At 51.4% G+C, this 24,630-nt stretch overlaps 4 protein-coding genes across 4 annotated transcripts; 2 read left to right on the top strand and 2 right to left on the bottom strand.

Moving 5' to 3' along the window:
• Positions 1–9,161: 9,161 nt before the first annotated feature.
• On the top strand, positions 9,162–10,382 carry Creld (Cysteine rich with EGF like domains). The gene is made up of 2 exons (XM_003747230.1): positions 9,162–9,187; positions 9,299–10,382. Exons 1-2 carry the CDS (start codon positions 9,162–9,164, stop codon positions 10,380–10,382), a joined length of 1,110 nt encoding a protein of 369 aa, XP_003747278.1.
• Positions 10,383–10,742: 360 nt separating this feature from the next.
• Positions 10,743–11,987, bottom strand: Archease (protein archease). The gene is made up of 4 exons (XM_003747229.2): positions 11,869–11,987; positions 11,512–11,742; positions 11,262–11,408; positions 10,743–11,149 (listed from the first exon to the last, which is right to left on the bottom strand). Exons 2-4 carry the CDS (start codon positions 11,716–11,718, stop codon positions 10,997–10,999), a joined length of 507 nt encoding a protein of 168 aa, XP_003747277.1. The 5' UTR covers positions 11,719–11,742; positions 11,869–11,987; the 3' UTR covers positions 10,743–10,996.
• A 280-nt stretch (positions 11,988–12,267) lies between these two features.
• LOC100902753 (mRNA cap guanine-N7 methyltransferase) lies at positions 12,268–14,403 on the top strand. The gene is made up of 7 exons (XM_003747200.1): positions 12,268–12,448; positions 12,600–12,726; positions 12,879–13,039; positions 13,201–13,370; positions 13,456–13,560; positions 13,738–14,113; positions 14,301–14,403. The coding sequence occupies exons 1-7, from the start codon at positions 12,437–12,439 to the stop codon at positions 14,367–14,369; spliced, it is 1,020 nt and encodes a 339-aa protein (XP_003747248.1). The 5' UTR covers positions 12,268–12,436; the 3' UTR covers positions 14,370–14,403.
• LOC100902903 (PSME3-interacting protein) lies at positions 13,983–15,541 on the bottom strand. The gene is made up of 2 exons (XM_003747201.1): positions 15,361–15,541; positions 13,983–15,203 (listed from the first exon to the last, which is right to left on the bottom strand). The coding sequence occupies exon 2, from the start codon at positions 15,198–15,200 to the stop codon at positions 14,538–14,540; it is 663 nt and encodes a 220-aa protein (XP_003747249.1). The 5' UTR covers positions 15,201–15,203; positions 15,361–15,541; the 3' UTR covers positions 13,983–14,537.
• Between the last annotated feature and the right edge of the window lie 9,089 nt (positions 15,542–24,630).

Genomic DNA, 24,630 nt, shown 5'->3' with positions numbered 1-24,630 from the left:
GAGTAGAATCGAATCAGGCTCTTTTGGAACATATCGCTTGCGGCTCAAGGACTTCAAAGCACATCTGACGCGGAAGGGCGTTTTCAGGTGAGATTATTGTCGACTTTCGTCGAATTGTCTCTCTTGAGCTCGATGTGTAGCTCAGCCTCCCGAAAGAAGAGAGTAGAATCGAATCAGGCTCTTTTGGAACATATCGCTTGATTCCAGATATTTTTTCAAATGCCCCATGGACGAGTTCGGGGCGAACGGAGTTTATGAGGAGGTGAAAGACGACGACCAGCTTCTACCGCTCTGGGACAGTAAAGTATTCTCCCAGATTGTCCCTGCTGAGCTTCCAACTTCGTCAAGAACAGCTCCGGAAATCATGATGTGAGCTCGGGAGCCAGACTTTGTTTGCAAGTGTGTAAATACTGTAATTTTGTTAAACTACACTTTGTTGAGATACCCCATAGAAAACGAAGAAAACCTGACGCTATGGAACTGTACAAAACAGCCGCAATCCTAGGAACTAACGAAAAGCCTAAATGTTGATTATTGTTTTATAAATAAACGACGATACCTGTAGAACTGTGACCACACCAGTTTCGTACACTGATTTCGAATTTTCCGGAGCGAATTCCCCAATCATCTCTTTCGAGTCATCTGATGAAATCAGTGAGAGGAGGGAGGAAGCTTTCCAATGCCGGAACAATGGGAGCATCATCGGAGCATGGCGCCATGGTTCGGCTCTGCCTACTATCTTCACCGTGACAAACTTCCGCGAATTCCTTGGTTACTGCCCATGATGGAATTGTTTCGATTGGCGGCTGGAGATCCGGTTCCTGGAAGTCTGAATAAACCCGTCCGAAGACCCGGTGGAAAAGCCAGGGAGCAGCTGGGAGATGGGTTGAAGTTCCGATGTCTGAAGTTTTGTCCAGCCGTCAGTCTACCGAATAGTCTACCTTGAGGTAGAAGCAGGATTTTCCCACTCAGTCAGCATCGGTCCCAGTCAGCCGTCATCCGGCTCGGATGATCGGTAACGGACTCAGCTCGCGGATCGGCATTTTTCCCTAATCGGATGGCAAAAGCATTTGGCATCATTCTCGAGAATCAGCGAGGAGCATCGCATCGTGCTGCTCGTAACAAGCTGACATCAGTGGGTGAATTGCGCCGTAGCGGGTGATGCGGCCGCTGAATCAGCTCCAATGCCCGTGTTTGCGGCCATGGAATGACCGCTGATCCATGGAATTGAGAGGCTTCTATACATTCTGATTAGCTTTCTGTCCGGTGAGGGCTTTCGTGAGGGAGCCTCGATGCTGGCTCCCGACAGGGCACACAAGTACCGTTCCTGAGCGCCCATGTATTGTACATTCGCCCTAAACGATCGGTGAACGATACCCGCTGACTCCCTCCGCCTCGGTATCCAAGACGTTCAGATTTGGCTCAGACTTCAGGTCAACAGACTTCGGACGAACGATCGGGGCCTTCAATCCGCGCGAGGACATCACAAGTCGGATATCTATTGGCCCGGAATAAAAGTTTAGAATTTGGGAAATAATAATATCGGTCTGCTTTCCTACCTAATCTTGGGACATCGATACGCAAACATTGACACGAATAATTGTTCATTCAATCGACCAGGATTCCATTTCACTGAACGAAGAGAACGGTTGACGATGCTGTAGTCATCCTGCGGAGTGAATTCGTGCGAGCGGTTCAAGCCTAACCACAATGACGAATTCTGCGATCGATCGGGACGATGGGGAAAATATTTATTTCGAGGCACACGATCGATTAAACTCCGAACAGGGAGTGACCTTGGGGAAATCCATTGAGGCCCGAAGCCGATTACAAATGCACGAGGAAGTGTGCGCTTTTGGGCAAGGAGGAACTCCATGTAGTTCGTGCTTCGGGAAGACTCGATCAATAGGTTTCGATGATAAGTGATAGTGCGCGTTATCCCGCTGGAGAGCTAGTTCGGCAATGCATCGGAGTTTTGCGCAGCGGGACTCCTCGCGCTCTGGCCGCCGGCCCTAAAGTGCAAAGTTTTTTCGTTTTTTCGTTTTTCATGAATTCAGTCCGGGTGAATATATGTAGTCGTCGCCGCTAAACTCAGTGACGCCGTCGAGATCGTGGAGCTTTTTGTCCGATCGAAAACGTCCGTACGGTAAATACCTGCAGTACCCCGAGGACAGCAGTGGAAGAGAGTGGCTCAGCCTGTCGTAGGCTCGAAGCTCACTTCTCCATTATTTCCGCTACCGGATTCCGCCTGCGACTCCGCCGCCCCATTGTGTGATTAATTAGCGCTTTGAGACTGGCGGCTATAGAGAACACAGGTCGCGAGATGAGATCCTCGTCGAAGCTCGAGTTCGCGGGTATGTACTTGACACCAACGAGCTACAGCGAGCGGCGGATTCTTCAAATATGATGCCATGACTGCCAACGCTGAGATAGCTCCCGACTCCCGAGCATCGAGCGACGGCGTCTCCTAGTGACGGGACGCACGGTCCAATGATTTTATCAACTAGCTATCGGAAGCTGCCATGAATCAGAGGGTGACGGTTCCTGGGGAAACGTTACAACAATCCTGCCGAGCGTAAATCAAGATCGAAAAAAAGAGCACTTTCAATATACGCTGGGGCACTGTGTAGGAATGAGCGCGGAATTTCCGCTTGCATCCGCCGGCGTTCGTGTATTCCTCCCAGCCAGGCGCTGGAAAAAGAAGTTCCGGGAGGGACAGGCGTTTGCCGACGTTCCTACGAAGATCTCCCGTGAGCGCTCCTCCATTGGATCCAAGGCGGAAACGCCTTCGGCACCGCATGCCAAGCGACTAAGCGAATCTGAAATGTTGATGTGAGTCAAGGAGACGAGAAATTCCGCGTCACATTCCCGCTCGCCGATGGACACTGATTTGCGCTGACTGGGGGCCGAACGCACGCGGCACCCTCAGATTCGAACAGAAGAGGAGACAGAGAATAAGAACGTCAGACACTATTCGTCGAGTATAGCTTTGGGAACGAGCTCTCAAATCCTATCGAATGCCTCTTTATATCTGCGGAGCCTCGTTCATCTATCATGACATTTCCAGTAAGCTGCCAGCTCGTGCTCGCGGTCAGAGGCTCCCGGACTGCGATCCGAGCTCGGTTGTCCGGAAACCTAATCCTTTCGGCCACGAGGAAAAACATCGACCCGAGCTAAATTTAGCGGGCAAGCAGGCGCATGATCCATGAGCCTTAGATTCAGATGCGGTCCCGTCGGAAATTAGGTCGAGCATTGGCAGACTGCACACAAACAAAGTTAGTGGTGTCCTCGTCGGAGCTGATGCTGGGGGAGGTCATTCCTCGAGTCTCGGCGACACAGCTTGGTTCCAACGCGGACGGATCTCACGGACGGGAGGTCTCTGACTCCACGCAGACTGGCGATACCGTATGAAATGCGATACCGGCGCTTGTCTTATCTGCGTCGCAGCAGGGTAGAGCCCACCATTGACATGGTTACTTCGACGGAAGGGTATCGGACGGAGCTCTCGGAATTCAGTCGACGATCCCCATGAGCCCGTGATTTGACTTATCCTGTGCTACCAGGATCAGCCGTGCGGTTTGACTCCGATTCAAGGTCTACGGTGTGGTCGCTCCCCGGTCCGAGTTCGAAGTTTCCGATTGGGCCATTGCCAACATCGACACTGCCTAAAGCGATCAGAGCTCCGAGAAATTAGTCTGAGAAATTGAGTTGTCTGAGAAATTTTCAAAGCAGTTCAAATGCTCCTCCGGAATATTAAGAGAGGTTGATACCGACAATAAGTGAAGGTGCGACTTGCGAATTCGGGCGTTCCTTCCCGTGACAACGTCGTCTGACCTTTGCTGGTATTGGAAGTCATTTAAGCAAATCGAAGCAAGCGAAATGTGCGGCTCCATTTAGGCATCCGGATCGCGTGATTGGGCGAGCGAATGTGCTTCTCGGGATCGCCCGTGTCCCGTGGGGTGGGCACGTGAGGCGACAAGAGGTACCAGCAATGATGACGCTTCCAGCAACAATGCACGCATCATGACAGTTGCGCCGCGGGATCATCACGAGCGAGAAACATCAGTTGGTATTGAACAAAACTTTCCTCATGAGTGTATCAGGTTGCGAGTCTCAGGACGAGGAGCTTCGCGAGTCTACGTGCTAAGACTCCGATTCACTTTCTGCGCTCGAACCGATAGAGATTGCATTCGGCCTGTACGCAATGGGAGAGCTCCGTAGCAGGAATGGATCCGGGAACGAATTTAACCCAGAATACGACTCCTTGAAAAACCGTGACTTCCTCGTAGGCGAGCTTCGCTTGCCTGAGGCATCTGCGAAATGTGCTCTTCAGCCTCACGAGAGCGGTCGCATGACAGGTCGCGAGCGTCGTAAGATGTCTGCTTGCCGGAGCTCTGCTTCCGCTCTGGAGCACATCTTGTTCCACCAAGGCCGCCCTGTTTTCGGCGAAGTCAGAAGGGCGCACTCTCTCAGGATAGCCGTGAGGAGGTTATTCAGCTCGTCGACTCCCATGTCTGTAAGGCCCGGGCAGGCGTGAGCTGACATCAGACTGAGCTTACACACGTCTAAGGTTCTGGACGGTGGGCGCGGTCGCTCACGGTGAGAGCGTTTAGGCTCTATCCGGATCTGCAGAGCAACCGGGATGTCCCATGTCAGCTTTGCTCCCTCTCGGAGCCCGTGATTCTCTCCTAGGTAATGTACAGCGGCAGGCGGGACATTCACGGCGAATATATAGATCGTTGATTGGCCCATAGGACCAACGAAGGTGGGTGGGTCGGGCAGCGTCACGATCCAAAAACTGAAGTCGTGGAGTTGTCCTCCGCTAACTTCGTCTTCCAGCCTCGTAGCTTGCTGCTGTGCAGCACCATCACTCCACCACTCGGTCGACCGACGCCGCTTGGGCATACTGCTGGGCAACAGACCGTGTAGAAGCCCGGACTTCGGATTGGGTCGGCCGACCAGACTTCAGTCACTACACTAGCGTCAATTTTAACGAAGGTAGCTGGGTCGAGGAGAAGCATGCATGAGGTGAGAGATTTGCAGTTCCACAGAACGAGTGTCAGTTTCTCCGGGTTTTCCCCGGCGTCTTCTTTCGCTAGATCCGGCGGGGCGCTAGATCCGGCGGGGGGAAAGAAGAGCTCGTTTCGCGGCTTCGGCCAGGTGGGCGCCCTTTGCCTCCGCCCGCCGGCTGCCCGCCACGGCGCTGTGGCTTCTGGGAGGGATCCGCAAATCCGACGCGGTGTCCTGCTTGTTGATAATTCCGTCCCGGCTGACGAGACCGGAGCTGCCGGGGTCTGCTGACGACGGCGGGAGGATTCACGGGCCTCGGGAAGATCGACTCGGCCGCAATGCTGCGAATGCCGCTTCGTCTCGAAATCTGTCGCTGCTGGGATGCTCCCGCGGGCGGGGCCACCTTTTGCTTCAGCGGTTTCGGTTCCGTTCCTTAAGAAGCGGCTGCTTTTCGGGCCATTGTTTTCGAGCCAGCCTCGGCGACCTCGGGATTGCCATAGCTGATCTCGCCTCGACAAATCATCTGACGATGAATGACCGTCAGATCTAGCGTCTGAACTCCGGAAAACTCTTGAGAGCTGATCAGTTTCTCGTTCACTTCCCTGCACTCTTCGTTGAAGTGTGGGATCGTGACCATTGAGAAAGAAACGTTATCACGTCCGTAATTCGCCTCGTTCACCCAGGCCTGGGCTCCTTGTAAAAGTTGGTCTTCCTCGAAGTTTAGGCATCCATTGTGCCCGCAGTGAGACATGATATGGACTTCTTGATGATTGTTCTTGAGGAATTCGAGCACTTCCTTTGTGACATTCAGAATGGAAGCGTTCGCCAGCTGTTTGAACACCTCCGAACTCTTCCGTGGGAGCTGGCTCAGGATCTTCAGTCTGACCTGTCGTAGCCATTTGTCTCCCACGATGAAGACAGACTTCGAAGGTATGGGCCGTGGTTTTGTGATGCTGTCACAAAGTCTACGGACGCCTCCGTGTCTTGCTTAACGGGTACTTCCTCGGTCGAAGTCAGCTGTTGATGTTTGAGCTTTCGCTTCAGGTCGACCAGCTCGGACCTCAGCTTTCGAGACTCGAGTGCCGGCCTGACCACGCACTTCCAAAGAGCCTCTTCGAGCTTATTGAGTTCCAAGGCTCTCAGGAATTCCTGATCTGGAATCCCGGCGAGATCCAGTGAACACAGCCTGCATTTCTACGTAGAACCGGGATTCCTATAGGCAGCGCTCCAGGAGTTTGCTTCTGGCCTCCGGGCTCACTGCATTCGAGCTGAGAATATCCTTCGACTCATCCGGGGGAGTTGGAGAGTCTGACGAAGGCCACCGCGGCAGTGAGGTCCTCTTCTATTGGACCGCAAGATTGCCACCCGTCTTAAATTTGTGTTATGTCTAGAGTCCGATCTTACAAATTCACTCTGGGTCCATTTGAGTAAGCGATGAGCATACAGGTATATGAAGTCGAGGGCCCGGGTCACTTCGAATAGCGGAACCGTCGGTGTGGAGGGCTGTTCTCCCACGACTAATCTTTTTGCTCTCTTCCGAAGTTTTATGAGCTGATCGAGCGTCCTAAGATATATAAGCCTAAGGAGCGGAACCATAAATCTCAAATGGGACTCTACGAGCGCCAAGTAGATCGATTTTGTTCCGAGTCGGCGAAGTCTTTGCGCAACCGCAGCTCCCGCACGGACCCATCAACTGTCTTTGCCAGATTAAGATTAAACATCCTGCAGGATCAGACCGAGATACTCACATGAATGGACTCTATGAGTCACACCCAGCCCTCGTACTGTGTTGGTCGTGGCTTCTGATCCTGGAGGGGGAAATGTCACTTGATCTGATGCATGCTTTTTCGAAGAGCATCGATTCGGTTTTTTGCATGCCCATGACCAATAACTTGTAGCCATCTAATTTGCTTTCCCCGAGATAACGTCGAAGGCTTTGTCATACAATCCGAGTATGTTCCTGCCCCTTACCAGCACGACCGTATCATCAGCAGAGGAAATTATTTTGGCTAATGTCGAGCTGCGCGAGATCATTGTCCTGAATGAGGAATAAGCGAGGGCCGAGAATGGACCCCTGAGGAACTTCCCAACTCGCATGCGCGACAGAGCTCCTTCCTCCATCCGTGATGGGGGCCTAACCTCGATAGCCAAGTGTTACTGTTTCTACTGACTGAAATCATGGGCGGCGCATTTTCTGACAATTCTACTTGTACGCCGCAAAGGCTACATTCGCCATCAAATGTCGCGTGTGTACGCTTCAACGGATGAGTCATGGGACCGGCAACTGCTGTGCGTGCGGAGCGTAGAGAGACCATTTCCTTCAACCTTGAAAGGTATAGAAACATGAAATTTTCTTCCCACTTCTTTCTATTATTGCTGTTTGAGATCATTTCGATCTCAAATTCCTGCCGAGTCGTACGACTCAACAGTGAAGGGAACTCTCTCAAGGAACAATCAGGATCGCTCCCTTCCGAGTGTACGGACAGCGTGAGCTCAGCCTCCGCTTAAGAGCGGTTCACAAACATTTTGCGATCGCGAACGACAATGCTATCGGCCAGGCGCTTTTCAATGAGTCGCTTCGACACCCCGATACCCCGATTTTTCAAGCCGCCGCTTCAGCGGAGTTCCGGAGCGGCCTCTCCAATAAACACTAAACAGTCGAATCATCTCGAATGCTCCGACATAATCGCTCCCGCTCGAATAGATACAAATCCAAGCCAAAATCCTGGGCTTCTCCGACCTCTGGAGGCATCCTCATTCCACGCTGTTTCGTTTCCTCGAGAATTTGCTTGGATTTACTCTCACTGGCTTGACTCTTGACCCTGTTCTATCCGAAATCTGTGAGACTTTGATCATCCTCCGCGCTCTGTCAAGACCTTCGGCATAAAACTTCACTGAAGCTCCCGGCAGGTAGGAGAGGGGAGCAGCTCGCGGAAATACTGAATCCCAAGAAGGAAATGCATACAATCACACATAAGGCATGCTTCCACCGATTACTTGTAGGATCACGAAGGTCAGACGGACTCTCAACCGAGAGGATCGAGCACGGCTATGTAAATTCGATTGAACACCAACTACATGTATCAAAAATACTAGCGGGATTTGAGGTCATACTCAAATTGGCGAGTTTTGACGTCAATAGAATGACGTCGATGACTCGAAGGGGAAGGCTGAACGTGCAAGACGCCGATCGGGCTGAAACTTTGGTCATAGCATCCCGCCCGTAGGGAAGATAAGAGGTGTCCATAGTCTTTCCCAGTTTTCTCATAAAGTCAATGCTTGAGGGCGAAGTCTCGATAATCATTTAAACATTTTCAAGGTGGCCTTACGCGAATAACCTCTTAGGGTTGACTTTCTCTCGGGGCGAGGATTCTATGAACAGAGTTTCAGCCCGATCGACGGGTTACTTGTTCAGCACTCCCCTCCTTACATCAGATAAAATCAAGGTACACGCAATTCGAGCGAAGGCTAAAGGTATGTACTCGATGTCATTGCACTGCAGCCGTAGAGAGAACTAAGATTTTGAGGTTGGATGAGGAATAGACGTTTTCACGCGATATTACGGTAGTCGCGTCGACACTACCTGCGTCGAGTTTTTTCTTCTCTAATTCGTTTGCCGCTTCCCGCCGATGAGGAGACAATCCTCCCCCACACTGGGCCGCATGTCTATCTCCCCCTCGGGATTCGGCGTGACGGTGTAGAAAGGCTACTTGTCGACGTTCCAGCGTGACAGAGTGAGCGATCCGCTCGGTGATGTCGGCATCGAAACTTTGGCGGCTCTCCCGCCAGTTCAGTCGGCTGTTGTCATTGGAAATCGTCTGCTAGCTTCCACCACACCATCCATCGGAGAATCCTAGCGATCGGCGCTCCGCGAGGGCCGATCGCTCCTCCGAAATTCGCTCCGCGGTCTTGCACCTATTTCGGTCTTGTGAACGGGTCCCTCACCGCCGCTCTCACTACTTCTCCACTTGACAACGCTGACGACAGAGAGACCGACTACAAACAGTGCTCCTTCCTCCGGAACCTAGTAGTGTTGACGTATCCTTCCAGAGAGGGACAGGCGAAATCCGGAGATTTCTGCACCTCCGTATAAATTATTTATCGAGTGCAGGATTCGGAAAAAGATGAAGTAAATCATTAGACGGAGAATCATGTGGTTTGGACACTCAGTCGGCGCGTAAGTTCTGCGTGGCATTTATCTGGAACGCGAGGGGCTTCCAGGATGAAATTGATCCTCTCTCGTAGGAGTGAAGATCAACGGTCTAATGAATTTTCGTGCGTCTTTCAGCTGGCTGCTCGTGGCGTTTCTGCCCAACTCAGCTGACCCACAGATTCTCAGACCCACTCCCGCGCCGGAGGATCGTCTCCCAGCTTGCGCAGCGTGTCGTATGCTCGCCGATGAGTTCTTGCGAGGTTTAGAGAAGACTCAGAGGAGCAAATACGAGGGGGGAGATGCAGCCTATGAGAGAGAGCGTGGGATGCGTTATGAGGACTCGGAGGTACGGTTGATCGAAGCGCAGGAAGCCATGTGTGTCGAAAATAAGAAGCACTCGAATCAATGCAGGGACCTAAAGGAGGAGCACGAGTCGCTTCTCGAAGATTGGTACAACACCCGCCGGAAAGAAGACCCGAAATCTTTGTTCACCTTTCTCTGCGTCGAGCAGCTGCTGGTTTGCTGTCAGAAAGGCTACTTCGGCTTTGATTGTAGACCGTGTGCGGGAGGAGCCGAGCTCCCGTGTTCGGGACACGGTACCTGCAGGGGATCTGGGACGAGAAAGGGCAACGGGACCTGTAAATGTCACTCTGGATACCAGGGGGAAATCTGTAACCAGTGCTCGAAGGGCTTCTATTTTAATGGGACAACGAACGGCTGTGAAGCCTGCGACCAGTCGTGCGAAACGTGTCGCGAATGGGGTCCGAAGGGGTGCGTAGTCTGCAATGAAGGCTATAGCCACACTCAGGAATGGGGTTGCTCAGACATCGACGAATGCCTATTCGCCGACGACAGCCCATGTAAAGGGAACACGTTCTGCGTCAACTACGATGGCGGATTTCACTGCCTCGACTGCGATAGGACGTGCGACGGTTGCTACGCCGACGGACCTGAGAGCTGCATCAAATGCGCGACCGGCTTCGTGCTCGCGAAAGGTGTTTGCGTGCTGGCCAAACAAATCAACGTACAGCAAACGTTGACGAGATGGGCCGTCTACCTCGGGCTCGTCGTTTGTACAATGATCATCTCGAAGAAAAGCGTCACCCTATGCTCACTGATCGGACTGTGCGTGGCCATGTATATCGGGGCATCAGAATACACTACCGGCGCTTGGGATGACTTCAATTTCCAACAGTTCTTGAGAAGTTTCGCGGGCTGACATCCAACATTCCTTTAGCGATTCAAGGATCGAAAATAATTTATTTATCTAGGATAATTCATAATTTCTTTCCGGGATCGATGAAATTTTTATTTACTTGCGACCACCGGGACAGGAGAGAGAATAAATTCATTCGAACCTTTGTTGCATAGCCGTCCTTATCTACTCCCTTAGATGGGAGCTCATCGGAAACACTCGGAGAGAGCTGTGAACGATTCTCGTGCCATGTGTACAGGTTAACGGATTACATTCCCCAAGAAAATTAACGTCATGGTCATCTGGAGAGAGGATTTAATGTTTGCAACTTTTCCCCGTACACATGAAGATACATTTGTTCGCCATGACGGGCTGGTATCGGTCAGTAACAGTTCCATCATCCTTCATATGCTCCCTTTTAGCTGCTAGGAGCCTCTCCATTCCGGGATTATAGTCGCTCGGAGACCGACTTGACCAGAAACATCGTCTTGTCGACCGACAGCACGACGTCTTGCGCCACCATGTAACCCAACGGGGAATCAATGTTTTTTCCCGCGGTTCGATCATGAGATAAAGAAACAGCCAACGATACACGATGATCGGGCATCGTTTCCAACATCGAGCACATGGTTCTAAGGCTAGATGTCGATTATGACATACACTTCGTGGTGGTCCGGATCGTCCCAAACCTGCATGTTCGAGTAAGTTATAGCCTTGACTTCTGTCCCTTGCGGATGCTTCGCCAGATCGAACGTTTCCCCGAACGCGCGGCATTTGATGCTGAAAGTCTCCTGTGGATGACGCGAGGCCGATGATGAGTTCGATGCCGACAGCTTCCGGAATTCCGCATGAAAGCATCCGATATCATTTTCGTCTCAATCGTCTGGGCTCTGGATGCCTTACCTTGTTGAAATCAAGAATTTCTACTTTGCTGGCTATAAAGTTTGGCTCCACAGAGAAGGAATACAAGAACTCGTCCAGATAGTTGTAAAGAAGATTCAAGTTGTCCGAGCCAGACACCTCTAGGTCCATGTAACCCCTTTTCTCAACCTGAGAAGGAGAAAATCGTAGCAACCTCTTCAAAGTAGTAGTGTAGTGATGTAGTAGTGTTGTAATGTAGTGCCGTTTGAAGTACGGTATTCGGTTGTCTAACCTTGTCGATTTCAGTCATGTAGCCGAACATGGCCACCGCGACCTGCTCGAAGCTCTCTTTCAGGGTATCACCCCACGCGTGCAGTTGAACGTCAGCCGTATGGTCCAGGTACTCGTACTTCGTTTTCGGCATGTAAAGCTCCGTGGCTGTCAATTCACGTTCCACGAAGACACGCTCCTCGTCGCCTTCTGCTCCGCCGTCAGACATTTCCTCTTTTCTCGTTTGAGTGCCCTGCGACGAATGTCCATGAGGCTCGATTTTCGGAGACTATATAATTCAGCGGATGTCATTTACCAGCTTCCAGTCTTCTCTAGAGAATATCCGAGAGATCGGGTGCGATGCTCAGGATCAACAAACCGAGTTGCTCCGGACCGGAAAAAAGGAAGTCTTGAGAAAAAAGGGAACTCCCAAGTGGCTTGAGCCCTGGAGAAGAAGCGATTTTACGCCGCGCAGAACGTAATAAACTCAGGCTGGTCCTAAGATTCTACCGGTGGCGCGGTCACAATACCGAAAATCGATGGGAGAGGGAGCGGACGGACCCCTTCTCAATATTCGGGGAAAGAGGAACCGGAGGACCCGAGGCCCGGCATTGTCCTTGGAAGATGAGGAGCGATGAGAATTCCTCTAGGACGTGATCGAGCACCTGGAGCTTCCGCTCTGGAATGGAGCGTCATTCTCTAGTCGTCGTCCGCGCCACGGAGCCCGTGTACTGCTCCCACCCGTGCACTTATTTATCCGCCGCTTAATAAAAGTCGGAGTCACCACCGTCGGCGGTGTTGTTGGTGCTCTGACTGAGAAGAAAAAAGCTCCGGGCGCCTCGAGGGTCTCATTCCAGTCTCAAGAGTTTGATCCCGTACTAATCTACCCCGGAGCGGCGGAACTCAGCTCTGTTATTGATTATTGTGAATTGACAACCGTGGATAACATGGCTGACCAGGTGAGCAGAGAGCTTCCTAGTCGATTGACCGGTCTCCCAGCGCTTCATCCATCATGATGTTCTCCGCTAAAAAAAATCAGGTGTCGATTTCACTTTACCGAGAGCTGTGAAAGAGAACGAACCCGCGCGATACGAACATTTGCTCCCGCAGACAGGACTCGCACCTCTCGTTGCCGAACATTACAACAATCGAGAAGATGAGGGCAGAGAGGGTCGCAAAGAATCCAGGATTTTGCACCTCCGGAACTTCAACAACTGGGTCAAATCAATGCTCATCAGTGAGTAGAGCTCTTGTTTACTAGAACGATTCTCCTCTTGTTCGAAGGAGTTCGCCGGCTTCGGCGCGCCCTTGCAGGAAATGTAGGTTCTGCAGAGGTTCGTGCAGACGAAAATTCTTGCTCTAGAATCAATCACCCGCGCGACTTTGCAGAGGACTTCGTCAAGCGCGCCAAAGACAACCCGTATAAGATGCGGGGCCCCTTCCGAGTCTTAGACATCGGATCCGGAAAAGGCGGAGATCTCATGAAATGGCAAAAAGGAAACATTCAGCATCTCGTGAGCGCGGATATCGCCGAGGTTTCTCTCGAACAGGTAGACTGAGGCTTTGATTCCCCGACGGGCCCCGAATCCTTCTCGGAGGGAGCGCTCGCTTCCTTTCCTGTTCTGTGACCGATGACCGCTCCTCAGAGAGAGACTGCTGAGAATCCGCCCCTCGGGACCGGACTGCTTCAGTGACAAGCGGCTCCTTCCAGGCGAAAGACCGCTACATGGACAACAAGGCGAGAGCCGACAGACAGGGCCTCGATATTTTCGACGCAGACTTCATCGTCGCTGACTGTACAAGAGATCGTTTAGTTTCGAAATATGCGAAGCCCGACATCGTCTTCGACATTGTGTCTTGTCAGTTCACCTTCCATTATTGGTGGGTACATCTCGACACTATCCAACCAACTGACTCAATGGCCACCGTAGTCCCGTAAATCGAGTCTTCCATTCTCGTTTTTCAGTTTCGAGTCCCTGACGCAAGCGCGCTGCATGATACGAAATATAGCGGAGAGACTCCGCAAGGGAGGCTATTTCATCGGCACAACGCCGAACGCATACGAACTCATGTGAGTACAACCCGGGAGTGACGGGAGATTTGGAAAATCAATTTCTTCGAGAATCAAACCGCAGGGAGAATCGAAAAGCGAGGAGAGAGATTCGGGCGAAGAGTTTAATCGTTCCGGACGTGGGTGGAAATTCGAGGTTCTCCGAGGGCTTATCGAAGCTTCTCTTTATGCTTCCAGACGCCGTCTCAAGGAGTCGGACGATCTCAGTTTCGGTAACGATGTATACAGAGTCACCTTCGATTCGAAAGAAGAGTTCCCTCTGTTCGGATGCAAATACGATTTCCATCTGGAGGGCGTCGTCGATTGTCCGGAGTTCCTCGTGAACTTCGAGATGCTGAAAATCCTCGCGAAGGAGCACGGTCTACAGATTGTCAAATGCTGGACATTCGAGGAATTCTACAATGAATACAGGAACGAAGACGAAGGATCGTTTTTATTAACTAAAATGAATGCACTGGAAACGTATCCACCCGGGTACGGGACGCAACTCTCGGGGGAAGCGGACGATTACGCGCACGCACAAAAGGCTCACGAGCAGACGAAGAGACCTGTGGTGAGTAGCGAGTTTCTCTCCACTCCCTCTCGGTTCAGAATCCAGGAATTGCGCTCTAGACTTCCTTATACGGTGTCAGGGTGATCAGAATATCCGTCGCGAGGAGCGAATGATTACTCCCATCCGAGCATCACGCTCTCAGATGCGACTTGCTGCTGTGGCTTGAAAAAGTCTCGATTCGTTTCAGGGAACGTTATCGAAACCTGAGTGGGAAGCACTGACCATTTATGTCGCGTACGCTTTTGTTAAAGAATAAAAAATCGCCTGTTGAGCGCACTGATGAAGAGGAATGATCATTGTGTTGATTCGGATGAGGAGAAAGAGTTGTATTCCGCATTTCGAGTGGCTTAGATTACCTTATGCTCGGAAAACCTCGGTGATTAACAGTTCATTTCCTAGACCGCCCTGGGCGCCGGGTTCGATATCATTCAATCACGAAAGATCGGCTCAAAATGTCACAACCAGACGAACAAGGAGCCTCATCTGCGGAGCTTTCGTCCGAATCGACGTCTGAGCTGTCTGTTTCGTAATGACCCAAGCCGGGGAGGACACCGAGCACTTTCGGGGTATCGTCCCTCGCTGCTCTTGCCTTCTTGTTCTGTGCGTCATCACTGGCCGAATCCGTTTTGCGTTTGATTGCACCAGCGAGAAGAGATGCTTGCGACTTGGAACTCCCTCGACTCTGACTCGGTTTTTTCGTAGGATCGATTTTAATTTCTGGCTCGCCGACGGAGTGGACAAACTGCGAGCGCAGTTTGAAAGCCTCGAGTTCTTTCCGTTCCTCCTCACGTTCTCTGAGCTCGTTCTTCATACGAATCTGATCAACTTGCTCCAAGAATTCTACCTCCTCAGAGTCGAGACCCTTCACGAGGTGCTTGAGCTTCTTCGATTCTTCTTTTTCGGCTTCTTTGCGTAATCTGTTCTCCTCGAGTCTATCGTAGAGCGGTCTGAGATCTTGTACTTCTGGTTCAGGTGCGCTCTCCGGGTCCTCCGGCTTCCGCACTCGATCCCACTCTTCCTGACGCTTCTTCTTCGCCTCCTCAACTTCCGATTCTGTGACGAATTTACTGAGACCCACCGAAGACATGATCTGCAAAATGTTCCGGAAAAGCTGTCATCGCTCGGAAACGAATTGACACGGATATCTCGACGCGCGTACGAGAAGCATAGATACAGACAGAGAGAAAGTCGAGGGTCCGAGAACCTTCCTAGTCTCTGGCGCTTGGCTCGAGTGCGGAGGAGCTCACCGTATGAAGGCTGACACTCGATGTCTTTATAGCCCGTACCGACCGAACTTCTAGACCATGTAATCCACCAAACCTCACTGAACAGCGGACTGAGTCGCGAGTCGAGAACGCAGCGGTCTAGAGAGAAGATTTTCTGATTCGTCTCCGCATCCAATATGAATGCTCATCGGTGTGTAGAAACCTCCGTCCCAGACACGCCCGCATAAACATGCGCGTATCCTGCACAGATACCTCTCCGCCGGGAACCCCGACTCGGCAATCATTTGGCGGGCGGATGGCTACGGAATAGGGCAATAGCGGCGAGAATTACCGCTCGCAACTGAAGTCGAATCATCATGCACAAGAATGCTTCGGGCACCGCGCGTCGCGGGACATCACGAGCATGGCAAGGCCGGTGGCGCAGGAAGAGCCGCGAGTTTACCCGTGGAACGACTCGCGGCCCAAAGTCCGAACCCCAGAGATTCTCTCAGAGCGACGAGTTGTTGCACTCGGATACGAGACTGAACTGCCATAATTTACGAGGATTTCCACGCTTCACCTATGTAGATAAGACCATGTTCAAACGAAAAGGAGGGAGATTCATCGGACTTTTGTTCGAAAAACTAATCGGAGAGCTCCCCGCATACTCAAGAAGATCCTCGCCCCAGATGAGCAATGGGATAATTATACAACAGTAGGGAGAGCCAATCTGCGATATACACAGTTCTCAATGTCCCGTTCCCTCGATGGATGCATGGAGGTCAACTCGGAGTTGTCGTCGCTATCGAAGAGAGTCTCCTATCCTGCGGCCAAAATGTACTCGGAGATGTATGACCGCATCCGACAAGCTCAATCCGGACTCCGATGACGGCTTAAATCTCCTGCTGACTGAACTGTCGAGCAGTTTCGAGCCGCGCGGCGGTAGGGTACTGAAGAGCGCGTCTGCGACCGTCAGGAGCGACCCTGGATCTCGAAGTTACTTATAGACATAGTTCCCACACGCTATCCGCTTCCTCTCTAGGACGTACCCGGGTTGCCGTCACCAGGGAGGGCACAAATCCTTTCCGAAATCACCGTCCGACCGCCCCTCGATTTGCTCGTATTCTAGTCTCTCGCCGTCTTGAACTCGGCTCCAGAGTCAGAACTCTCCGCTGATGCGGTCTTCATCGAAACGGGTATCCGAAATGAACAATTTCCTCCGCGAGCGTATGGCAGCGTCAACGGCGTGGCGGCGGCAGAATAAATCTCGTCGATACGCCCTCCAACAACGAACGGTATTACCTCTACTTCGAATCCGAGGTCAATACTTCCTCGGGAGACGGTAGGGCCCGAATTTGAGTTTTACTCCGAACGGATCACAAGCGCGGAAAAAAGAAAGCTCAGGTGACCCTGTCGTCGTGAGACTTTTCCCGATCCTTAGAAGGGAACTTCTCGCTCGCGTGCGCCCAATTTTCCGCGGAACTTTCGTGAGTGGGTCCTTTCGGATGGTCCCCTAGAGATTGAGATAGTTCGGCTTTGTCAGTAGCGATGGAGCTTGTGCTATCTCATTTTTGGCGGCTGCAAATGCTTCTCATTCTAAATACTCACGCTATCACAAACCATTCTGTTGCAGTTTTCACCATATTGAGAATCGTGAACTAATGAGAGAATGACCTCTCCAGACCGCGACCGATGATTTCTAGCTCAAAGCACCCGGCTCAGGTCTGATTGTAAGTCATCCGAAAGTTCGACTGCATCTTATTAGCAGCGATTTCCTCTCCTATCTCTGTCATCGCCGCCATCGGACAAAGAAACACAGAAAACGAAAGTCTTCCTCAGAGAAGGTGGATTTATGGACAGGCAGCCCAGCGAGGATTTATTTGAATGGGTGTTCCGACTCCTAAGGTCCTTCGGAAATGTTCTGAACGCCCGGGTCGAACAGGCCTCGCGACCGATGTCCGCGACAGCGGCTTGAGGAAAAAATCAAGGCTTCCCTAGGATTCAAGAATGTCCGCTATCAGGACGCGCATACGTATCGAATGCATGCAGTTCGGAATGGCTGCACTCCATCTGCCTATTCCGGAGCCTCGACCGCAACAAGACGACGACGACAGGATCCGTCCTTTGTGGCGAGGCCGTACGCCGCCGCTCTCTTCGTCCACTGTTGGGAACAGAGAAGAAGAAGGGAGGTCAACCATACTCGACATAGTATGCCCCTTCAGCGCGGTGGAGGGCGGGGCTCTCGACAACGAAGAAAAACTGGCTCGAGAATGTGTCAGTGTTTCTTCGAAGTACGTGGAATCACTATGGAAACTTCGACGCGAGGACGACAAATCATGTCGAAGGAAAATGATATTCGAGTTTTTTGCCCGCGAGGAGGGACGGGTCTGTCCTCGGTTCGGAGAATCCGGGCTTCTGATAGTTCTGATAGGAGCGATACCGGAAGTTCAGGGAGAAGTTAGATCCGAGAGACACCGCGAATTTTTCCCGGCAGTGGGGGCGGAATTCGAGCTCAGGCCGGACAGGGTTTTCTCTCCACTTCCATGACGATCTGAAAATGCAGACGATACATCTGGATTCACTCGGAATCATCAGCATCGAATAAGATAGGAAACCAGTGTCAGCTACGGATAATCTCCGGAATCTTCTCCAAACGGAATCTTGCTCAAGCCAGTGTCCCCACAGCTGTTCGACTATGGTGTACCCAGATCCGAGCAATCAGCCGCGTGTAGATTGAAATTCATGATCCGGTCAAGCTTACCCCGGCCTTCAATGAGCTCCAGGCAGAGCTGAAAATAATCATTCCGAGAATGTCTGTATATGCCTCGATTATGAGGTTCGCATTGAAGCTATCGACGGGAGAGCCTCTATGTATACCTCGCCTGTGGTTGCTATAATTATAACTCTTCTTGCTACTACCACAGTAACGGCAGGAGAGGGTATCAGCGTTGTTGTTATTGCTTCCTCATAATGCTATCCCGATTCAACTTACTTCTGAATTGGGAACCTCCATCCCCCCGAAAGATCGGGGAATTGAACCCGGCACCTCCCGACGATGGCGGCGTCAACATAGCGCACGGCTGCATCCGTCGCACGCGCTAACCACTCGACCACCACGCGGGTTGGAAACATTGGCTGTCGTTGCTGTTGTTGTTGCTGAGGTTGTGGTTGTTGCTTTCATCGTGTTCATCCTTGTCGTCGTCGTCGTTTCTGTTGCTTCTGCCGCTATTGTCGTTGTTACTCCAGCTGCTGCTGCAGGATCTCAGCGCAGAGCTTGGCGGAGCTGGCACAAACCTCGGCAGGTGCAGAAGTTATGGTTATGGTTATAATTGATCCTTGGATTCTTGAGGCAATATTTTTGGCGACTCGACGAGCTTCAAACCATGGACGTACATAGATGCCCAAAATTACAATCATCTCAGGAATATTTCCATCTGAATGTATCAATGAGAGTCGCACGAGTGACGGAAGAGGGACAAGACACCTGGGTTGACTCAGGAGGAGCGTTGAGTATTCCTAATTCCTTTTCGTCTTGAAACGGTTTTGCGAACTCCGAGAGGTTCTATGTAGGTAAAGTTCGAGGGAGAGGGGGATTCGGCGTCAGATGAGTCGGAACTGGGGCGAATTCGGATCGCAGGACGATGAGACGCCGGTCACTCCGCGATCGAAATGAATACTGATCTCGGTGAGAAATTTTGATTCCGGTTCGGAAATGAGCCAAACCAAAGTTCGTTGGAAATTCATTCAGAGGTCACGAAGATCAATGAAGGATCGCCCAGGATCGCTCCTCGACGTGCCCCGCTCTCGTTCCCATTTCGTTCTTTGTAACTGATGTTATCCAGGGATTTCTGATAGTTACGGGTGATTCGGTTCACACAAGATTCCGGCTTCTTCGAGGCTCTCTCGTCGAAACACGAGTGCACAATGACGCTCCTCTGAGATTTTGTTCGATCTCTTCGACTGACCCCTCTCTTGTAACATCTTCCCTGCATGCTGATCCCGCCTTCCGAGAGGAGAATGTTCCCACAGAGGACTCGAAATTCGTTCGGTAAACGAAACTTGTTCCGTTTTTCTGGGAAGAAATGCACGAAAACCTCACCGCCATGCAAATATTGAGCCATCCTTACCTCCCCTCGCAATCGCTTCCCGATAATGCCGCGGCTGTGAGTCGTGAGCCAATAGGCGCAGTACGCGTTTACAGAAAGAACCCGAACGAGAATGAAATCATCGGAACCTGAGGAAGGACGCAGCGGTGGATAAATTGTGGAGTGCCTATCTTCCCTTTCCCCGTTAGGTATGCATTTCCTCTCGGGATTTCCTCTCTCAGTGTCCATAGTCGCAGCCGCGAGCCACGGTCGCAGCCGAAAGCCGCGGCCCAGAACGCTGGTAAAATAATATGAATTATAATTATTCGACATAACCGCTTGTGAAACTCGTGAGAATATTTTGAGCTCATGGAGTGTTGTGAACGATCAACTTTGGTTTTATTATTAGAGAATATTTATAAAATTTATTCGGTTTTAGCGCATATACTTTGTGTACAATGACAGCACCACACTAGCCGACATCCGGCAGACCGTCCCTATGTGGTAACGAGCCGATGACGGCTGCGGAATTGCCCCTTTGCACCTCGATTGCCAAGCGTTGGAAGAGATATTCGGTGGCTCTGGAGTCGCCCGTCTCCGCTGATATTCGTTTGCCCAAGTCTCTCAGGAATGATTCCGTTGATTCTCCGAAAACGCCCAGAGTCTCAATCGCGACCGGCTGAACGTGATAGCGGCTCTCAAGGCCCCGGTACTCGGGCAGTTTCCTCCTCGATTAGAGAATTAAATAAGGTAATATAAATTAAGAGTGGATTGTGAAGGATGGATCGAACAAGAAGATTGGTTCGAACGATAACGCTTCCATCGCATCGGGAGAGCTTGAGCAACGTTGATCGCCACTTGCGAAGAACTCTACGGCTGGCTTTGAGAACGGCCCCGATTCTCCGGGGCTTGACGACCGGGGGTTGACGCTTGACGTTGAAACGTCGTTCCACCTGAAATTCCTCTGATCCTAACGGTAAAATTGATATTCCGAGTAGCTTCCGCCGCAAAGTTCACAAAGACAGTCCTCGTTTGGAGTGTGTGCGCTTGATGCTCGGCAGATCTTGAAGTGCGAACCGTGGATTGCTCCTCTGGTATGCCTCGATTATGAGGTGTTCTTTGAACGTATCGGCAGGAGTGTCTCCATGTGTACCTCGTCTCCGTCTCCAAAGATGTCTTCCGAGAGACAATCTACAATACTGGCCTTCAAAAGGGGAGCGCTCCCCCAGGAGCCCCCAGAGGTCCGTAGGGGGAATCGCTCCCTCCGTTGCGAGACCAGCGCCAGCTCTAGGGCCTGGGAGAGCCGCCGCCGCAGCCAGTCCCTATCGGCTTCCAGCTCCTGGATTTGCCGCTGCAAGAGTGAGAATGACCGTTTCAGACGGGATTAAAGCGATCGAAATGAATATTTATGACGTTGAAGAAAGGTTGATTCCGGTTCGGCAACGAGCGCCGGAAACGCTCGTTCGTTGGGAGTTCATGAAAAGAACACAAAGGTCAATAAAGCCCAGAGGTAGATGGCTCCTCGACGTCCCCCGCCTTCGTTCCCATTTCGATCCTCATGACTGATATTATCCAGGGATTCCTGATAGATACGGGAGATTCGGTTCACGCAACGTTTCGGCAGCCATGAGGTAGATATCTCAGGAAGGGCTATCCGATTGTGGGTCGTAAAGACACCTAATGGATCCAGACGGGCTTGCGCATAACATTCCACCGAACTCGATGGAGCTCTAAGATATCGACCATCCGCGACCAAATATTTAGGGAGTCATGACCAAGTTCTCCGGAAACAATGTCTTCTCACAGATGGATTTGGCCGACGCCTACTTAAAATCGTTAAATTCACTACACTGGTGGGTTACTGAGAAGACACCGTATCTGGCTTGACGGGTTCAGTCGTCACGAGGGTGAGCAACCAAGAGCTTGGACGAGTCCAGATTCGGAGCCGCTTCCCGAACATCGACTTTAGGATTTTCCTCCGACCGCGAAATTTGCGTAACCACTCCGACAACCTAGACCGTCATTATGACTCGAGAAGATACAGAAAGTTCCGTCTAAACTCACCCGCATGGTCGAATTTCGCTGTCTGTTTTAAGGTCTCCTGTGTGTCTTCTCATGGAAGCGTGCTCGGGCTTCAAGACATCTGCGGCGCCTCTCGTCGGAAGAGAGGACCTAGAGGAACACCAGAGATTCCATGAGACAGTTTCAGCTCGGGTTCCATTTTTGTTTGATAAAACGAGAGCAGATCTCGGGAAGTGCCCGAGCTGACTCCCGACGTTCGCAACCCTGGCACCTCGTTGTCGTCACGGTCGCCGGATGTCATAACAGGTTTCCGAAAACGTGCAATGTGTCCGGGAGAAAGTTTCAGCAGAGCTGTGGATACACTCGCAGCCAGAGAACCATCCTGGTATGGGTTTGGATGGCACGATGGACAGAGCAGTGGAGTCGAGTGCAGCGAGGCCTGTACAACAGGGGTTCTCAACCTTTTTTGCCCTGCGGAACCCTGGCGGGGTTCCGCGGAACCCTTATCATTGGTTTCGGACTCTATCTTTCCAAATTTTCCCCTTAATCACCTCAAAACCTTCGACCACGATCGCATGAAGTATCCTGCATGCATTAGAGCTTAGAAAATTCATTTCAATTCGATAAAATGAATAAAAGTCTGAGCAGCCGAGCAGGGGCTCGCGGAACCCTAGGGTTCCGCGGAACCCAGGTTGAGAACCGCTGCTGTACAACACAGGCAACCGTTTGTTTTTTCCCAAGGGGAACGTTTTGCTTCTGAACTTTGAGGTTGCTGTTGAACTTCTCAGGTGCCCACAATGAGGGTTTGTCCTCACAATCGAGAGAGCAAACTCGTGAAGCATGTATTTTGTATTTCAAGCAGGGGGCGGTTGGTTTATCATTCTATCGTCGGATAGTGGAGCGGCCATGCCGGAAAGTCCGCAAAGTTTGGTCTACTTCCTACCATTCGAGTTCCCGGAGAGAAGTTTCCTGCGTCTCCTTTTCATTTACCTAGTTCTGATGGGTCACGAAGCTGCGCGGAGTAAATCGTAAGCCATGAATTCTGGCGCTGTATCCATTGCCACGGCCGATGGACCGCAATCGGGTAGATGGGAATCGATAACTGTATCAGTGGTCACTGTCTCGAACGGGCTTCTCGGGAGCTCCGTTGCGGAGCTTTCGCCCATCCGAGGCAAATAGAATCCGACGCATTCAGGCGCTCACGAACAAGTCGAGATTCAAATACGTGAGAAGCGCCGAAAACGCGGCGGACATTATCTCAAGAGGGTACGACATCTCCAAGCCGGAAACGAAGAAACTTTGGTTCTCGGGGCCGGAATGGCTCCAATACGATGAAGGACGGCTCTGCCAGAGTGCGAGATATAACGCCACACTCTCTCGAAAGAACGACATAGCTGTCTGGAATCCCGGAAGGAAGCCGAAGGTATCGACTTGCCTGAACACGGCATGCGATCGCACCGAGTCGAGAGTCAACATTTTCTTCGAGAACACATTCTCGTCGTGGAGGACGAGCATTCGATTCTGGTGTCTCATCTTACGTTCCAGAGCCATAGCTCATCTTGCTCGGCAACGCGTTCTTAAGAAAGAGAAAGCGACCCCGGCAAGAAGAAAATTCAAAAAAGTCGACGCCTCGAAAATGATCTCGGCGAGGTCAAGCCTCATACAGCTAATACGGAAAACCCACTTCGCGGAAGACTACGCGAATGTAGAGAAACGAGCGTCCTCTATCCTTACACACCAATCTTCGTTCCAGAGGGTTTCATCCGATGCAAAACAAGACTAGAACGATCACGCGACCCGACGGAAGATGAAAAATACCCGAAATTGCTCCCCGCAGACGCAGACTCGAATCTGTCATCACTAATCGTAAAAGACTTCCACCACCATAGATGCTTCCACTCACGCGGAGTCGATGATGTGGGATGATGTGGTAAAAAAAAGGACTCACCCCAGGATCCGTGGTAGTTCGGGGAAGGCGTCGGGGCCGGGCTCTCGTAGAAAACGCCCGGCGCACCGGACGGCCGAGGACGCCCGAGTATACAGTGACCGCAGCAAAGAAGAGCGATAAGTGGCGGTTCCTCTGCTGGAGGAAAACATCAAAGCGGATATTTCGTGAGAGGAGAAGAAATGTGGGTGCGAATTACGATAAAGAGAAGATATCGAATGTCGACATTTCACCGCGCTCCAATTTGATGGATTCGATCGGCGCGACTGTGATTCGAAAGAACTCTGACAGGGATATCCCTCCGAAATCCGCGGGAGGGATGTCACGAACGGGCTCCTCTGGAGCTCCGCTGCGGTAATTACGTCACATGCACACACACGCGCGGCACCCTCACAGACAGAGCCAGGGCTGACACTGTTCCCGGTGTTCCAGAAGCTCGGCTCCCTGCATATTATAATTTAGAACCATGTCATTAGGAATGCATATCGTTTATTGGATAAATATCATATAATAAATACTTCGCGCGGCGATCTGCACTGAAGGGTTAGGGCTTCGCCCCTCAGAGAGCAGAGACAGAGAACCGGTGTGGAGAAGCCATCCGCATCGATGATTAGTCATCAGTCATCACCATCATCGACAATCAGAGTCGCCATCTTGATTGAAAAAAAGTAATCAGTGAATTCGAGCGACAACGAGTTCTCAACCGGTGATTCGCTCTGAAAGTTCAAACCGCGGTCACGATAACTCTATTTATCGATTTCGGTCCAGTTATCGGACGATAGAGTCGGTTGCGGCCCCAGACCCCTCAGACCCGTCTTGGACAAGTTTCCCCGGAAATTCTACCCGGATCAGATCAGATCACCCGCTCTCGGCTCTCGGAGCTGAGGATACATCAAACGTGTACTCTCTTAGTGGTCAGGCGAGGTGTACCTCACAGTCACTACGGATGGACCTTGCATCGAGGAATGTGAGCTGGAAGGTTTCTGGATTCATGCGGAGCTTTAGTCGCGAACCGGAACACCATCTTGAGGAGGTGGATTTGTCGAGTGTCGATATTCAAGCGACGAGATTTGCGGTATATAAGCTTTTGTTCCCTTCAATTAGGAAGCGATCGGTTCGAGTTGGGAACCGACAGTGAAGGCAAACTCAGATCAGGCGTTTGTTTGGGATGTATCATGAATTTCAGAAGTCCTAGGACTGGGACGAACGTCTTGAAGAATCCCATCTCAAGCCACAAGCAGAAAACGCTTCCGGCCTCCA

This window comes from Galendromus occidentalis, unplaced genomic scaffold (genome assembly GCF_000255335.2).
Source record: "Galendromus occidentalis unplaced genomic scaffold, Mocc_1.1 scf7180000077514, whole genome shotgun sequence".
In the NCBI taxonomy this organism is placed as follows: Eukaryota; Metazoa; Arthropoda; class Arachnida; order Mesostigmata; family Phytoseiidae; genus Galendromus; species Galendromus occidentalis.
This window is presented reverse-complemented; position numbering and strand designations above follow the sequence as displayed.

Excerpts from the sequence above, each read along its gene's own strand:
- LOC100902753 (XM_003747200.1), top strand. Across the intron at positions 13,040-13,200 it reads CCGAGGTTTCTCTCGAACAG|GCGAAAGACCGCTACATGGA; the intron begins GTAGACTGAGGC and ends GGCTCCTTCCAG. Across the intron at positions 13,561-13,737 it reads CCGAACGCATACGAACTCAT|ACGCCGTCTCAAGGAGTCGG; the intron begins GTGAGTACAACC and ends TTATGCTTCCAG.
- Creld (XM_003747230.1), top strand. The coding sequence starts at position 9,162 with ATGTGGTTTGGACACTCAGTCGGCGC. Across the intron at positions 9,188-9,298 it reads TTTGGACACTCAGTCGGCGC|CTGGCTGCTCGTGGCGTTTC; the intron begins GTAAGTTCTGCG and ends TGCGTCTTTCAG.
- Archease (XM_003747229.2), bottom strand. The coding sequence starts at position 11,718 with ATGTCTGACGGCGGAGCAGAAGGCGACGAGGAGCGTGTCTTCGTGGAA. Across the intron at positions 11,409-11,511 it reads ACATGACTGAAATCGACAAG|GTTGAGAAAAGGGGTTACAT; the intron begins GTTAGACAACCG and ends TCTCCTTCTCAG. Across the intron at positions 11,150-11,261 it reads AAATTCTTGATTTCAACAAG|GAGACTTTCAGCATCAAATG; the intron begins GTAAGGCATCCA and ends CGTCATCCACAG.
- LOC100902903 (XM_003747201.1), bottom strand. The coding sequence starts at position 15,200 with ATGTCTTCGGTGGGTCTCAGTAAATTCGTCACAGAATCGGAAGTTGAG.